Raw genomic sequence first — 18,089 nt, 5'->3', positions numbered from 1 at the left:
CTTCATTACAAACATACATTATATCAGCTGTTTATTATTCATCTGCTTTATTCTATTCACTGTTCACATTTAAGAAAATATCTTTTTACTAAACATCATGAACAACCTGAAATTCATTAAGGAAAATAAATTCAGTTTCAGCAACATTCAGCCTCAGTTTATTATTTCCACATTAAAACTTCCAGATCACAGTGTCGACAAAGGAACACAACATTTAGTCATCTGGAACTGAACCACAGACGATTTTACTAGATGATCAAAACCACAAAAGTCAGATTAAAAAAAAAGGCAAAAAGCAACAAAAATAAAACAAAATTTTGCAAAATGAGACAAAATGACAAAAATGACATGAAACAAAACAGAAAACTTAGACAATAAAAGTTACAAAATGACAAAAGAATGGACAAACAAGTGAAAAACAACACAAAACACAAATATGATACACAAAACAACAAAGCAAAACACAAGACAAAAAACACAAGCGAGACATTAAGGATACACAAAACGACAAAAACAGGAACCAAAATGACAAAAATGAGACAAAAGTCAGGCAAAAAACAAACAAAACAAGACAAAATATTACAACAATGAGACAAACGACACAAAACAGAACAATAAAGAGACAAAAAAAGTTGACAAGAAAGTTACAAAGCTGCTTCCTGTCCACTCTGAGAGGGACACAGTGAGACGGGCCGAGTCCCTGTGTGGAGCTCTGGGTGGAGAGCTGGACCTCAGTCACACCACACTGGACCAGAGGGTCTGTGGAGGTCTGGTCCAGATGCTGGACTCCTGTGAAGGACTGACTGAGCTGGACCTCAGTCACTGTCAGCTCAGAGACCAGCTGCTGCTGGTCCTCATCACACATCTGCACAAAGTCCAGGTCCTGGAGTGAGTCTCAGACCACTTCCTTCTCTGGGAGGCCAAACACAGTGTAAGTGCCATTTTTATAAGGTTTACATATTTCATGAATATGATCAGTTCATATATTAATTTTGATGTATATTCAAGGATTTGTATTTTTGTCTTTTATTTGGTTTTAGGCTCCTCCATATATCTATTAAGTTATTTTGTCCCATTAAGTTAATTAGCTCAGTCCTACTACTGTCATTTTTATATTTATTTTCATTTGTCCTGTCCAGCTTTGACAGACACATATTAAAATCTCCTATTATGAAGCAGTTTTTTGTGTTTACACACCATTTGTTTAGCTCTTTCACAAATGTTTTTCTTTCTCCTCCTATGTTGGGGCAATGCACATTAATTACTCTGTATGTTTCATTATTATAATTAAATTCTGTTATCATTAACCTGCCATCCTGATCCTTACCAATAACTTTCACAGTTTCCATTAATTCCTCTGGTAGCAGCACTGCTACTCTCCATGCTGCCTGTGTACTGTTTGAAACAAAACATCCTCCCCTCCACTCCTTTTGGATTTCATCAACAGTTTTATCATCCCACCTGGTTTCCTGCAGACAGATCACCTTATTTTTACCTCCAGCAAAAACACCTGATCTTTTTGTCTCTGTTCAGAGTCCACATGCATTCAGAGACATGAGCCTCAGCATGGAGAAAAGACAGAGAATGAGGGTGAGCTGTCACTTCATTTTCCAGTTCCTGTTTTGCTCTTTGTTCTTTTGCTTTTCTTCTGCTGTCCACGTTCAATGAGTCTTTTCCTTAACTGTGTAACTTCTAACAGATCCATGTCTGAGTGGGAGGATGGTAAACTTGTGGCAGAGTTACCACCTGCTTCACTCTGTGCAGGAGGATCTGGGACTGGGTCTCAGAGACGCTGTTTCTAGACGTGTCTCCCTGCATCTCCATCTCACTCGGGGTGAACCTCAGCTCCTCAGAGGTCAGTTTTCCCACCACCTCTCCTGGATTCAGGCTCTCCAGCTGAGCGTTCCCGGTATGTGAGGTACCAGGAACCCCCGAGTCTCCGGAACCCGACCCACCGATGAGTGCAGCACACAGCTGAGACCTCTCCATGCTGTCCAGTCCTCCCTCCTCCTGCTCTCACACACATTTCCACATCCTCCGACCCAGACATAGAATCGTCATCATTTTAACTCCTGTTACAGATACAGTGAACCATCTGATTGTGACACAGCTCACATCTTCTCACCCTCGTTCTCATTTCACATTCTTCAGCATAATGTCCCTGTTCTCCACACATGACACTTGAACTCCGGACATTCTCTGAGGATGTGGTCCGGCTGAATACACAACCTATACACCTGTACTTACCTGTCATGAATTACTCTTACATATTCCGGGCTGGTAACAGTCATGAATTTGGCAGAATACGGCAGCGATTGAACATAATCTTTAAGTATAACTGTCACGCACCTTGTGCCATCATCTATGTTTGTTCTGGGCCACATCCTCCTTTTAATTGATGACACCGTCGTCACTTCCCTCCTTGTTAGTTTTTTTATAATTTCCTCGTCCGTTATATAAGCTGGCAGTGCCAGAAAAGATACCACCAGCTCATCATTTGTTAGTTCTTTGGCAATTATCACAGTACTCCATATCTTGAAGCCGTCCAGGAGCCGCCTCAGTCCGGCTTCTCTGGTCATCGTCACCTTGAACTTTGTCGCTGACAGCTGTCTGCAGGTCATCAGTCCCCCGCACAGTTCTCGTAAACATCTCAGGAGCTCCATCACCGTCACCTTTTCTTCCCCCTGCAGTTCAATCTGACATGTCAACTTTTTATTATAAACCATTTTCTTGTGTTTGCCTCTCTGCACTCCGTCCTCCGTCGCCGCGGTCTCTCCCTCCTTTCTCCCTCCTTTTTCCGCGATCTGTCTCATGGTTGTAATTGTCATTCAGTTCTACTTAATGTCCAAGATACTACTGTAACAGCAGTTACCGGAGGGCTCCAGCAGGGGGAGTTTCAATTTGTTGAGCAAGCTTCCGGTCCACTCCGCTGCTCCTCTCAGTCATTACACACATGGCCGAGGAAAGTTTGTGTCCGTGCTTTCTTTACTCATTACTCCCCTTTTCAGGTATGAACCCCTCAAAATTAAGAGTTATTGTTTACTAGAGTGTTGGTTGAATGTACAGACATTCCCAGGAGACGGTTTGTAACGTTCTATGACCATGTTTTGTGAAGTTATGAAGTTAAATAACTGGCGACGATAAAGTAAGCCACATGAGCTAACCTGTTTTATGCTAGCAAGCTGCATTGTCATCTCGAAGGTGGTCTGTAGTTCCGTTTTATTGCTGCCGTGTTTAATGGTAGACTATTGTACATTTAATGGACTAAATCGATGGATTTGCTGACTGAGTTTGATATAAGGTTGATAAGATTTACACTGCAATGCTTTGTGTTTTTCTGCGTAGCCATTTTACTGTGCTATGATGTTTGATTTGTGTTGCTGTGTTGGTTATGTTTTAGTCAGTCATTACACACATGGCCGAGGAAAGTTTGTTATGAAGGACTAAAAGTGCCAAAATTAAGTAAATAAATACATCATTAAATAATTAATTAAATATGTCATTAATTAATTAAATTTGGAATTAAATATTTCATTAATTAATTAAAATTGGAATTAAATATTGCATTAATTAATTAAAATTGGAATTAAATACTTAAATGTGTTATTAAATAAATATATCATTAAATAATTAAATATGTCATTAATTAGTTAAAATTGGAATTAAATATGTCATTAATTAATTAAAATTGGAATTAAATACATAAATGTGTTATTAAATATGTCATTAATTTATTAAAATAACAATTATTTTAAGTAAAAAACATATTTCATTATTTCACTATTTAATTAATTATTTCATGGTCCTTGTGTTGCAGTGGATCATGAATTTATTTTATCTGTCAACCTCGCCCGTCAAAGTCCGTGGGCGGGACTAACGTGAATCTAGTCTAATCCACTGCTTTTGTCTGCCTTGAAACCGGAAGTAGAAGTCTTTCTAAACATGGAGGCTGTGTAGAGGGAGAGTCGCTGTGAACTTTCTAGAGAGTTGGTGAGAGATATTTTAGACCTTGCAGAGTATGTGGAAGCAGGACCTGCTGACCGCGAGCATGTAGCGTGTAAAGCAGAGGAATTTATTGAAGTTGTTGAAGTTATTTCCGCACTTTCCGACCAAGATGTTGACCGTAGAGTGACTGCAAATTTAGAGGAAGTACTCCGCCGGTTTTCTGGTACCAGGGTGCAACAGGAGCACACACAGGGACCAGGGCATTTGGCATACCGAGGGAAGTTCTGGAACATCACGTTCTTTGTGGATTACCAGCCTGTCAAATTGCAGCGATGCTCGGAGTGTCGAGCGCTTTTCCTTTAGGACCTACTCGGCGCGGCACGGCTCCGCTCGTCTTTGTTTAGCCGCGATTCCACAAGCATCTACTCGGCACGGTACGCCTCGTCTCATCTTTGTTTGCGAGCGTTTCCATACGGACTAATTTTCAGCACCTTCTCGGCTGAGGTTCCCAGCGAGCTGAGATGAGCCGATAATGTGGCGTTTACATAGTACAGCCCACTGATTGGACAGGGAGTGACGACACACAGAGCAACTCCAGCACGAAAACAAAATCCTGCATTAAAAAACGACTGTAAACAGCGACGGTGTGCATTGCTCTTCACGAAACTCTCTGTTCTTCATAATTTTAATATGACAGCCAGACCTGTACCGTGGGTGAATGAAGAGGTCGAGACTTTGTCTTTGGTGGCGGACCAAAGAATACAGAGGGAGCTGGACAGAGAAAGTTTATCAGGAGGTCTCTGAGCGGATGGCCGCTCACATATACAGTAGACTGCATATAAAGAGGACAGAAGCAGTGTAGGGGGAAGCTGAAAAAGCTCAAAAGTGACTATCGGTCCACCCAGGACCACAACGGCCGGCGTGGGTCAACCAGGAGGTGTTGGAAGAGGTTTCATGAACGCTATTTACTGGCACCGCACCGCCAGCAACAGGAGGGAGACTCAGCCGCTGCATTGTTGGAGACGTTCAAGGACGGTGAGTGTTTTGTGACTTCAAGAAACTTTTGCATCATTTATTCCATTGGTGGCAAGCTTCTTTTAAGCAAACAAGTATTTTTAGAAAGTAACGTCGTTGTCTCCTGTAGCAGACAATAAGATAGCTAGTTAGCCATCAGCGCTAGCTCCGTGCTCCGCTTGTATTTCGTGCTGCTGTTTCTAACTTTTAGCTCTCAGAAGCTAATACATCAGTCAACATGACGAACTAAGCTAGTGGTCTTAAAGGTTTATTTTTTCTCACAAGTTACAATGTCGTATTTTTCGTGTACTTAGGGTGAATGTTTATTTCTGTTCAAGAATCCATTTCCACATGCGAAGCCTACTCCACCTCCATCATGGAGCCCTCAGCTCCCCTGCCTCCTCTCCACCACCAGCTTCGACACCAGTACCAACTCGGACACCGACCCTGTCAACATCAGCCTCCAGCACGTCACAGCAACGTCTTATCACCGGTAAGACACGGTAAACAGAGAGCATGGTTGATTTTCGCATTATTATTATTACTACAGGTGTAAATGCCTGCAAGCATGATCAGAACAGTGAGACCAACGACCAAGAATTCAGACAGGTGTAAATGCAAACTGTGCAGCAGGCAGCTCAGGAACTCCTGATGAAAGCTACATGTAGCTGCAGTGACACATAAACAGAACACATGCAGCTGCATTTATTTTCCATTGACTTAACAAGTAAGTCACTCTAATTAATTTACGTTCTGGTGCAGTGTAGTATTGCAACCATTCTTCTTATAGTCACTAGGTAGCTGTGAAACTGAATGAAAATATACATAAAAACGAGAAAACACAGCTGTTCTTACCAACTCCAAAATGTGCACAGGATGAAATGAAGTTCACACCACGTCGTTTTTGTTTGTGGTGGAGGAGTTACTGCTTGTGCTTTGGTTAAAGCGAAGAGTGCCAGAAGTTTATTAAAGTATCAAAGACATGATCATGATTGAAAATGGATGGACGGGTGGCTAAACACATCACATCATAGCTGTGGAGTCCTTCCAGCTCCTGGGGACTACAATCTCTCAGGACCTCCTGAAAAGGGCTCAGCAGACGATGTATTTCCTACGACAGCTGAGGAGACATGGCCTGCCACAGGAGCTGTTGATCCAGTTCTACACTGCAGTCATCCGATCTGTCCTGTGCACCTCTGGATCAACCACACAGCAGGACAGAAACAGACTACAGCCCATAGTACGGACTGCAGAAAACATCATCAGAGACCCCACTCACCCTGGACATTTGAACTACAGAGCCCTGTACACAAAAATCACCACTACTGTGTTTATAGCAATTACCATTTTGCTAATGTGTTCATACATTCCAGTCTAGCTGTACATTTCTGTTTATATTGTGTTCTATTTTACTATTTCTTTTTCCTCCCTGTTCCTCTTTCTATTGTTTCTTTATTTTTTATTATTCTCTTCCATATTCCTAGGATGACACCAACAGCCGAAACCAAATTCTGTGTATATTGTGTACTTACTTGGCCATTAAAGCTGACTCTGATCACTTTTCTGTCTTTGGTCTAGGCAAGAGGAAAGGGGGCCACAGAAAACTGGACCTTCCTAGCGTACTTGTGGAGATGCAGGCTGAGGAGGAGTGGAGTCATGCCCAGCATGATGAGAACATCTGGTTGCTCCTCAGCGAGGCAAGAGAGAATGAAGCGGCCTTGCAGCGGGAGGAGATGGCCCAGAATGCTGCCTTCAACCAGTCATTTCTGGGTGTGCTGGGGCAGCTGGGGTAGCTGGGTAGGCAGTGCTGGGGCAGCTGGGGTAGCTGGGTAGGCAGTGGGCAGCCGGCGAGTGTGAGCGAGTCCACCTCCCATAGACTTGAGATTTACAAGTGCTGGTCATAAAATTAGAATATCATGAAAAAGCTGGTCTTTTGGACAACTGTCAGGTCAGCAGTCTTCCCCATGATTGTGTAGCCTACAGAACTAGGCTGAGAGACCATTTAAAGGCCTTTGCAGGTGTTTTGAGTTAATTAGCTGATTAGAGGCGTCTTCAATATTGAACCTTTCCACAATATTCTAATTTTCAGAGATACCAAATTTGGGATTTTTGTTAGTATTCAGGTATAATCATCAAAGTTAAGAGAAATAAACATTTGAAATATATCAGTCTCTGTGTAATGAATGAGTATAATATACAAGTTTCACTTTTTGAATGGAATTACTGAAATAATGAACAACTTTTTTCATGATATTCTAATTATATGACCAGCACCTGTAGTTGTATATAGTTTTACTTTTAGCCCTCCACTGTAGCAGAAGCCCACCACAGTTTGTACTTTGCACATTGTAAATAGTTTTGATTTTGCTGCCGACTAATAAACTATTTTGTGACTTATGTGATTGCATCATAACTTCTCATTTTGTCTGTTAAGACACTGGTAGGAAAAGAGTCAACAGTCTGAACCAAACAATTCTATATTCCCTAATAATGTATTTGTGTTTAATGGGATTTAACATGTTTTAACACAAACTCCTTTATGGTTCATAATTCTGGTGACTGAATTACACCAAAGCAATACTGATTTATCAAACTGGAATTTTCTTAAAACAGCTGTTTTAATGTTTTGGCGTTTAATTTCTTATTTAATCTTGCTAACCTTCACAAACAAACAATAGCATAGACACATCTACAAAAGTTTATTGTCAGAATTGCATTAAAGAAAACAATAGCGGTCTGGGGACCGAAAAACAGAAGTATAACAAGAAGAATAACTTTGCATGACACGTAGTGCATCAGTGCATCCTGTACATCTCTGCCCTCCTCCTCTACACCTTGTGCCACTGCAGGCTCATGTGCTGCTGCTTCAGGTAAATCCCATGAAGTCTCATCAGAGAGCATCTGAAACACATACACAGCATACATAGTTTAATACCTAATAGCGATAAACTGCAGCCATTACAGGGTTGTTCACAGGACTGATACACGATAGCTAGCGAACTAGCATTAGCTTACCCTCATATGTCGTCTCGTTCATATCCTCTTGTCTTCAGCTTGATACTGCTGTATCGCCTCCCAAACTCTCCTGTGTGTCTCCTGAGTGTTTCGACTCGCCGCTCTCAGCTTTCTCCGACTCTTCTATTACTCTGAATCTGACAGAAAGCCACAGACCGAGCAGCAGGTGTACTATCGCCTCCATGTACATTGTTGCATTGCGTTTGTGTGGCACAGAAATGACGGTAAGGGACTTTCGGACCGCCGTGCTATGACGACTCCACCCACGATGAGGTGGTTCTCAATGTAATGGAAAAACAACTAAACCGAGACGAGCCGTGGCGCGCCGAGTAGACGCTAAAGGAAATGCTAAAGGAAAATTTGTCTTGCACCGCATGTATCAACATTTGGGAAAGAGGACCGAGTCTTTAGCGGTTGCTAATAAAGTTTTGTTTTATTGAGTATCCAAACCAACGTAGAGGTGAATAGCGCCACCCAGTGTATCGGAATGTGTTCACAAGCTCTGCGTCTATCCATTATCTGGAATCGATTTGCCTTGACTTGATGTGCAGGGTAACCAATCAGGTGTTAGGATCCGCCCACCGACTTTGACGGGCGAGGTTGACAGATAAAATTAATTCATGATCCACTGCAACACAAGGACCATGAAATAATTAATTAAATAGTGAAATAATGAAATATGTTTTTTACTTAAAATGAATTGGTATTTTAATGAATTAATGACATATTTAATAACACATTTATGTATTTAATTCCAATTTTAATTAATTAATGACATATTTAATTCCAATTTTAATTAATTAATGACATATTTAATTATTTAATGATATATTTATTTAATAACACATTTAAGTATTTAATTCCAATTTTAATTAATTAATGAAATATTTAATTCCAATTTTAATTAATTAATGAAATATTTAATTCCAATTTTAATTAATTAATGACATATTTAATTAATTATTTAATGATGTATTTATTTATTTAATTTTGGCACTTTTAGTCCTCCATAAAAATAAAGATTTCCTCCTGTATAAAATACTCCTGTTATTCCATATTGTAGCTTTGTGTGGACTGAAGTTCTGCTTATAAAGCATTTTCCAATATAATAACAGCTGCATGTGGAAATCTGATCATTTAAAGGCTAATCTCAAGGGATCAAAATCACATCTTAAAAGAAAATGAATTCCTCCAGCATTAGAAAAAGATGAGGCGGTAAAGTAAAGCACAGATAATGTTCATGTTTTATAAAAGTCTGGAACCACCTTCATTTCATTGAACCATTCATTGTTTCTAAATCAATGACATTCAAACCTCCTCCTCTACTGATTTTACCACATCACCTTTTCTAATCAAGTGTTGCTGATTATTCCAAATAAAATCACAGTGAATTTGGTTGATTTTCTTCATACATCTATCAGAAACAGCTAAAGAATCTGCTGGATAAATTCATCCTGAAATCCTTCCATTTTTGTTCACAATATTCTACCAAATATTCAAATATTCCTTTGTAACCAGCTATTCGGGGATTTTTGATTTGAATGTTAGAAGTTTCCCTGTTTATAATATTTTTAGTGATAGTTACTCCCAAATGTTTAGGCTCATTTTTGACTGGAATATTCTGAATTAAAGTTTGTGTTTTATCATGAATGATCCAAGATCTCACATTTAGTTTAAATAAAACCCTGAGGCTTCTGGAAAATACACACAGCTTTTAAGGCATTGGATATTTGGTGAAAATTCTTTCAAAATAATGTTGTATCATCTGCTAATTGTGTAATTATTAAAGGATTGCTATGGATGACATTTAATGGTTTTATATTTCCATTATTTTTAACCCTCATGTCGTCCTGAGGGTCAAATTGATCCGTTTTAAAACTTGAAAATGTGGAGAAAAAAAAATTCACAGTAAAACATCTGATGTCCACATTTTCACCATTTTGGGGAAATTTTTCAACATTTTTTGGTGGCAAAACAGAAATGTTTAAAAAAATCTTTCTTGAAGAACATCCACAAAAAATCAACCAAAATCCAGCGAATTTCACTGGATTTTGGTTAATTTTTTAGTGAATGTTCTTAAAGAAACATTTTTAACATTTCTTTTTTCCACCAAAAAAATGTTCAAAAATCTCCCAAAAATGTTGAAAATGTGGACATCAGAAGTTTTACTGTGAAAATATTATTTTTCCCACATTTTCAAACTTTAAAACGGATCAATTTGACCCTCAGGACGACATGAGGTTTAACTGAAGATCAGATTTTTCTCACCAGACTACAGTAACTGCTCATCTTTTCAGAAATCAGCACTGAATTTCCAGTATTTCTGTCTAAATGTTCTTCCTGTTCCAGGCATTAATGTAACAGTAATTCCACAGTGATCAGTAGTAGGAGCTGCACAGATTTCATTCTGACAGACAGATTTTAAAATGTCTTGAGTTGTCAGCCACAGATCTGTTCTGGATTTACAGCTTCCATTAGACCTGATCCATGAAAACTGTCTGAAATTAGGATTATTATGTCTCCAAACATCAATTAGGGAGTTATTTGTGCAAAATGTTTTGATGTTGTGATTGTATTTGTGGTCCACATATTTGGTAGGGAGTCTATCCAACCATTGGTCAGGAACACAATTAAAATCTCCCCCCACTAAAATATTATCAGTTGGATATTTGGTTTGAAATTCTCTGATAATATCAGAAATTTGTTCTCAGATTCTCCATTCTATCCATAAACATTTATGAGGATCCATGTGTTAATCCTATGGGCAGTTATCTCCTAAATTAATTCTAATGAATGGTCAGAGAATCAGTGGAGCAGCTCTCCATCTAACAGGTGAGGATCCTGCAGATCAGAGGGATCTAACCCAGGTGAGATTCTGAGGAACGATTAAGCTGCTCAGAGAGGAAATTCTCCTCTAGCTGCTCACTGCCTTCATCCAGACGTCTATCCTGCTTCCTCTGATAATTCATTGAACTGAGTAGCCTTTTGAGTGCTTCAATGAATCTAGCAGTCACGTCTGTTAACGGCAGCTTTCCTCTTCACGGATTTTGCACTTAGTAAGTTGCTAGTTTTAAAGTTTAGAGGTTTGGACATGAATAACCCCAGAGATCAGTTTAAATAAAGCCACCCACAGCCCCAATGACTTCAGGAACCTTTCAGAAACTTTTTAGTTATCATGCACACATTAACCTGACTTTTTACCACCAGAGAAAGGAAGATTGGGGAGGCAGGCTTGGAGAAAAACAGAGTCCAAATATGATTGAGGCAGACAGGAAGCAACAACAAGAAGTGGGAGAAATCCAGGTGACAAACAGAGTCCAAGTGAGGAAATCCAGGAGGGGGAAGTGGAGTCCATTTAGGGGACAGAGTCTACATGGACATGTGAGTCTTTATGATCCAGCAGGGAGTGAATGAATGAACAGGGTTTATATAGTGGAGGTGTAACTGCAGACAGGTGAGGTCAACGGACCAATCAGTGCAGCTGATTCACAGAACTAATGAGGACAGCAGGCAGGTGAGTGAGACAGACAGAAAGACAGACAGAGATCAACAGGTGCAGACAGAGGAAGCCAGAGGGACCAGACAAGGACAGAGAGGAAACATGGGACGAGAGAGACAAGAGGGACAGACATGACAAACAGAGGAAGCCAAAGGAAGACAGAGACAGAGAGAAGAGGAGGAAGAAGGAGAGAAATACAAAAGAGACAGATGACAAAGACAGGAAGAAGAAGAGAGAAGGAAGAAAAGAGGAGGAAGGAGAAAGAAGGACAGTAGCTAGAACAGGATCACAACACAAATTTGCTGAATGGAAGTGAACATTTCTACATCACTTTCATCATTTCAAGCCTAATTCTGGACTTTTTTTCTAATTCAGGTCATTTTTCATCTCTTTATGTTGTTTTTTGTACCATCTTGGTTATTGTGTGTTTTTTTGGGGGGTTATTTTGTTTGTTTAAACATTGTTTTTGTTGGAAATTGTTCAATTTGTGGCTCATTTTGATCATTTTGTCTCCAATTTTGGTCAGTTTATGTCTTTAGGGTTGTTCTTACGAGAAATTTTGATAATTTTGTGCATTTCAGCATGTTTTTAAGAATAAAAAATGTTTAAATCAGACTGTAAATGATATTTGAACAAAGCTCTCTGTAGAAACCTGAGTATTGAATAGAATAAATGTAGACAGCTTGGTGAATGTAAGTGAAGATTTCTGGATCACTTTGGTCATTTTGAGACTCATTTTGTGTCTCATTTTGTGTCTCATTTGTGTCAGTATGTGTTTAATTTAGGCCAGTTTACATCTTTTGGTCTGTTTTTAAACATTTTGCATCTCTTTATGTTGTTTTTTGTACCATTTTGGTCATTTTCTCAACTTAATTGGAGTTATTTAGCATCTCTTTGTGTTCTTTTGGTAAAGTTTTGGTCATTTTGTGTCTAATTCAGGTGATGTTTCATCTCTTTATGTTGTTTTTTGTACCATTTTCATCATTTCATGACTCATTTCATGTGTCTTTAAGGTTGTTTTTGTTTCAAATTGTTCATGTTGCTCATATTGGCCATTTGTGTTTCATTTTTCATCTCTTTTTTTGGTCTGTTCTGCTCATTTTATCTCTCATTTTGATAATTTTGCATCAGTTTAAGGTTGCTTTTTTCATTGTGGTCATTTTGTTGCTAATTTGGTCATTTTGCGTTTATTTAAGGTTGTTTTTGTTGCATTTTGTTCATTTTGTGTCTTCATTTTTTGTTTTCCATCTCATTGTGTTGTTTTTGTTCCATTTTGCTCATTTTGTGGCTCATTTAAATCATTTTGTGGTTCATTTTTGTCATGTTGTGTGTCTTTAAGGTTGTTTTTATTTAAAATTGTTCAAGTTGCTCATTTTCTTCATTTTTTTCTTTTTGGCCATTTTTGTTTCACTCTGTATCCTCTATTTTTATTTGTCTACTTTTATCTCTCATTTATGTCATTTTGCATCACTTTAAGCTTGTTTTTGTTCCATTTTGACAACTTTGTGTCTCAGTTTGATCATCTCTAATCTCTCTTTGGGTTATTTTTGTCACATTTGTCCATTTTGTTGTTGATTTTGATTGTTTTATAGATTAGAATCAACTTTGCTGTCATTGCACAAAGAACAAGTACTAAGACAGTAAATGCATTTTTTAAAAGTCCATTGTGATGTCAGTGAGAAGAACTCCTAACAACTGTTACCACATTCCATATTCTGAAGAAAAACATTGAAAGACTTGAGAAAGTCAGTTGAACACACAAACCTTGGAGATATTGGAGAGTTGTGGTCAAGATTTCAAGTGTGAAACTTGTGAAGACATTATGAAGAAAGACTGTGAGAGAAAAATGAAGCCTCCTCAGCCAGATAGGAAACATTCAGGTAAGACAGAAGTCCAGACAACGAGCTGCAACTCAGCCCCAAATATCAGCAAACTACACACTGACATGTTACATTGAAGTTTTCACAACACTGACAACCAACATTTGCTCATTTTGTGTCTCATTGTGGCTCATTTTGATCATTTTGTCTCTAACCTTGCTCTGTTTTTGTCTTTAGGATTATTTTTACTTGTCATTTTTCTGCCTTTAAAACGTTTTTTGTTCCATTTTGGTCATTTTGTGTCTCATTTAGATCATTTTGTGTCTCATTTAGATCATTTTGTGTCTCATTTAGATCATTTTGTGTCTCATTTAGATCATTTTGTGTCTCATTTAGATCATTTTGTGCGTCATTTTGGACATTTTGCATCCATTTAAGGTTTTTCTGTTCCATTTTGTGTCTTATTTTGTGCATTTCAGTATGTTTTTAGAGAAAGAAAGTTGTATAAATCAGAGTTTAAATGATATATGAACAAACCTCTCTGTAAAACCCTCAGAATATGGAATAGAATAAATTTGGACAGTGGTGAATGTAAGTGAAGATTTCTAGATCAGTTTTTTCATTTCAAGGCTAAGTTTGGTCATTTTTTAATCTAATTCAGGTCATTTTTCATCTCTTTATGTTGTTTTTTGTACCATCTTGGTTATTGTGTCGTTTATTTTGGATGTTGTTTGTTTTTAAGGTTGTTTTTGTTTAAAATTGTTCAGTTTGTGGTTCATTTTGTTACTAATTTTGGTCAGTTTATGTCTTTAGGGTTGTTCTGACTAGAAATTTTGATAATTTTGTTCATTTCAGCATGTTTTTAAGAAAAAAAATGTTTAAATCAGACTGTAAATGATATTAAATAGTATTGAATAGAATAAATGTAGACAGCTTGGTGAATTTAAGTGAAGATTTCTGGATCAGTTTGGTCATTTTGAGACTCATTTTGCTCATTTTGTGTCATTATGTGTTTAATTTTGGTCAGTTTACATCTTTTGGTCTGTTTTTAAACATTTTGCATCTTTTCATGTTGTTTTTTGTACCATTTTGGTCGTTTTCTTTGTCTTAATTTTAGTTATTTTGCATCTCTTGGTGTTATTTTCATAAAATTTTAGTCATTTGATGTGTAATTCAGGTAATGTCGCATCTCTATGTTGTTTTTTGTACCATTTTGGTCATTTTCATTGTCTTAATTTTAGTCATTTTGCATCAGTTTAAGGTTGCTTTTTTTTATTTTGTCTCTGATAGTATGTGTTTTTCTGGGATACGGGCTTTCCATATATTTTCTTTAGCTCAAGAATGTTAAACAGAATGAAACCATATGTTGAAACGTTTATTTTAGCTATCATCTGTCACAGGTTGACCTGTGGGTTAACCTAAAGGGACTAGGGACCTCCTGACTCCCTCTTTCTCTCTTTGTCCTTCGTACGCGATGCATCTTAATGTATGCCAGATGTTGAAACCTATAAAGATCTAGTCATTGTAACTCTCTTCATTCATTCACCGCATGATGCTTGAATCATGAGCTCGTCCGTATTAAATGTACTCTTAATTTGATCTACCTGTGTCATCTCTTCATTGATGAACATCCACCTTCAGATCAACATCATTTCAGTCTCATTTCCATCATTCATCTTTCTCTGCTTCTTTCTCTGCAGATTGCCAGGATTTCTTAAAGAAGTGCCTCACGATGGTCCCTGAACGTCGACCCAAACTGATGGAGCTTCTGCATCATCCATGGCTGAGATAGAAACACCACTCAGACACAACACAAACATCACATGACACATAAAGCCTTAATTATCCTTCATATTTTTTTTTTTAAAAGTAGAAGTCGTATCCTCATCTCTTCAAGGAGAGATGACAAAATCTCAATCAAACCACCGCGTACTGGCAGCTGTAGAGAATATAAAGATGATAAAACTTACTAAACACGAAACTTCACAAACTCGCTGTTACAGGAAATACACCGTTATTTCCCAAGTCTGCAGAGTCTCACAGACTTTGGAAAATCAGTAAAACATGCAGACTTGTTCGTACTCGACGGAAATCAAAATTAATAAAATAAATTAAAATGAACAATACAATAAAAAATAACTAGAAATTACCAATACAATAAAAATAACTAAAATACATCAAAATTAACAATACAATAAAAATGATGAAAATAAATAAAAACTGATGTTCCAATAAAATGAATAAAATAAATGAAAATTAACAGTACAATAAAAATGATTAAAAAAAATACAGAAAAATTGACAGTACAATCAAAATGATTAAAATAAATAAATATTGACAATGCAATAAAAATGATTAAAATAAATAAAAATTACCAATACAGTAAAAATAAATGAAATAATTATAAATTAAACATGCAACAGAAATAAAATAAATAAAACGTAATACAATAAAATTAATTAAACAGAAAAAATTAGCAATACAATAAAAATTAATGAAATAATGAAAATTAATAATACAATAAAAATGACGGAAATAAATAAAAATTACAAAAACAATGAAATTAAATAAATCAATTAGAAGTTAATAATGCAATAAAAATAAACAAAAAATACATAAAACCTACAATAAAAACGAATAAGTTTTTAAGAATTATCAATACAATAAAAACAAATAAAATAATTAGAAATTAACAATACAGTAAAAATGAATAAAACAAATAAAACCTAATACAATAAAAATGAATTAAATAGGAAAAAATAAAAATACAATAAAAATTAATGAAATAATGAAAATTAACAATACAATAAAAATGAATGAAATCAATAAAAAAACTAAAATTCCAATAAAAATTATCAAAATAAAAAAATGACAATACAATAAAAATGACTAAAAAAAAATCAAATTACCAAACAATAAAAATAAATGTAATAATTAGAAATTAATGATGCAATAAAAATAACTGAAATAAATAAAGCTTAATAAAATAAAAATGAATAAATTAAAAAAATTTATCGATACCACAAAAATAAATAAAATAATTAGAAATGAACAATACGATAAAATGAATGAAATAATGAAAATTAACAATGCAATAAAAATTAATAAAATCAATAAAAACTGACAATACAATAAGAATGACTAAAGAAAAATTAGCAATACAATAAAATTACATTAAGAAAATAACATTAACAATATAATGAAAATAAATGAAATAATTAGAAATTAATAATACAATAAAAATAAATAAAACTTAATACAATAAAAATGAATGAAATAAAACATTATCAATACAATGAAAATGAATAAAATAAGTACAAATTAACAATACAATAAAAATTTATGAAAGAATGAAAATTAACAATACAATCAAAATTAATGAAATAATAAAAATTAACGACAGTAAAAATGAATGAAATAAATAAAAATTAACCATACAATAAAATGATTAAATTCTATGAAAATTGACAATACAATAAAAATGACTAAAATAAATCAAATTACCAAAAAATACAAAAGAAATGTAATAATTAGAAATTAATAATACAATAAAAATAAATAAAATAAAGCGTAATAAAATGAAAATGAATTAAATAAAAAAATTGTAAATACAATACAAATAAATAAAATGATTAGAAATTAACAATACAATAAAAATGAATGAAATAAATAAAATTATCAATACACTAAAAATGATTAAAATAAATAAAAATTGTTAATACAATAAAAATTCATCAAATAATGAAAATTAACAATACAATAAAAAGTAATAAAATAGAAAAAAATAATACAATAAAAATTAGTGAAATAATGAAAGTTAACAATACAATAAAAATTATTAAAATCAATAAAAAATTGACAATACAATAAAAATTATTAAAACAAATAAAATTATCAATACAATAAAATTAAATTAAAAAATAAAATCAACCAGATAATAAAATAAATTTTAAAATTAGAAATTATTGATTGATACAATACAAATAAATAAAACTTAATGAAATAAAAATGAATTGAATAAAAAAATTGTAAATACAATACAAATAAATAAAATGATTAGAAATTAACAATACAATAAAAATTAATGAAATAAATAAAAATTAACTATGCACTAAAAATGATTAAAATCAATAAAAATTGACAATACAATAAAAATGACTAAAATAAATGAAACTACCAAAACAATAACAAATAAATGTAATAATTAGAAATTAATAATACAAAAAAATAAAATGTAATAAAATATAAATGAATAAAATAAAAATTTAGAATTACAATAACAATGAATAACAGAATGAGAAATTAACAATACAATAAAAATGACAAAATTAAAACTGATTACAATAGAAATTAATAAAATATAAAAAATTGACAATACAATAAAAATGACTAAATAAAATAAAAAATAAAATTAACAATATAATAAAATAAAAATAAAAATTTAAAATTAATAATACAATAAAATAAAAACCTAACAAAATAAAAATGGATAAAACTAAAAAGTATCAAGACAATTAAAATCAATAAAATAACTTGAAATTAATAATATAAAAAAGGAAACAATAAAAAATTAATGAAATGACGAAAATTAGCAATACAATAAAAATTAATGAAATAAATAAAAATTAACGATACACTAAAAATGATTAAAATAAATAAAAATTGTTAATACAATAAAAATTAATGAAATAATGAAAGTTAACAATACAATAAAAATTATTAAAATCAATAAAAATTGACAATACAATAAAATTATTAAAATAAATAAAATTATCAATACAATAAAATCAAATTAA

At 34.4% G+C, this 18,089-nt stretch overlaps 1 protein-coding gene and 2 long non-coding RNA genes across 3 annotated transcripts; 1 reads left to right on the top strand and 2 right to left on the bottom strand.

Moving 5' to 3' along the window:
* Window positions 1-662: 662 nt before the first annotated feature.
* LOC129348267 (uncharacterized) lies at window positions 663-2,768 on the bottom strand. The gene is made up of 2 exons (XM_055008342.1): window positions 2,248-2,768; window positions 663-912 (listed from the first exon to the last, which is right to left on the bottom strand). Exons 1-2 carry the CDS (start codon window positions 2,724-2,726, stop codon window positions 858-860), a joined length of 534 nt encoding a protein of 177 aa, XP_054864317.1. The 5' UTR covers window positions 2,727-2,768; the 3' UTR covers window positions 663-857.
* A 193-nt stretch (window positions 2,769-2,961) lies between these two features.
* Window positions 2,962-15,259, top strand: LOC129348289 (uncharacterized). The gene is made up of 2 exons (XR_008600801.1): window positions 2,962-3,008; window positions 11,182-15,259. It is a non-coding gene; the product is annotated as an uncharacterized LOC129348289 (long non-coding RNA).
* Window positions 7,644-8,991, bottom strand: LOC129348285 (uncharacterized). The gene is made up of 2 exons (XR_008600797.1): window positions 7,975-8,991; window positions 7,644-7,860 (listed from the first exon to the last, which is right to left on the bottom strand). It is a non-coding gene; the product is annotated as an uncharacterized LOC129348285 (long non-coding RNA).
* Window positions 15,260-18,089: the final 2,830 nt, after the last annotated feature.

Source organism: Amphiprion ocellaris, chromosome 24 (assembly GCF_022539595.1).
Source record: "Amphiprion ocellaris isolate individual 3 ecotype Okinawa chromosome 24, ASM2253959v1, whole genome shotgun sequence".
In the NCBI taxonomy this organism is placed as follows: domain Eukaryota; kingdom Metazoa; phylum Chordata; class Actinopteri; family Pomacentridae; genus Amphiprion; species Amphiprion ocellaris.
This window is presented reverse-complemented; position numbering and strand designations above follow the sequence as displayed.

Coding starts and splice junctions, on each gene's coding strand:
- LOC129348267 (XM_055008342.1), bottom strand. CDS start 2,726: ATGGTTTATAATAAAAAGTTGACATGTCAGATTGAACTGCAGGGGGAA. Junction 913..2,247: donor GTAAGAGTAATTCATGACAG/GTAAGTACAGGT, acceptor TTGGCCTCCCAG/AGAAGGAAGTGGTCTGAGAC.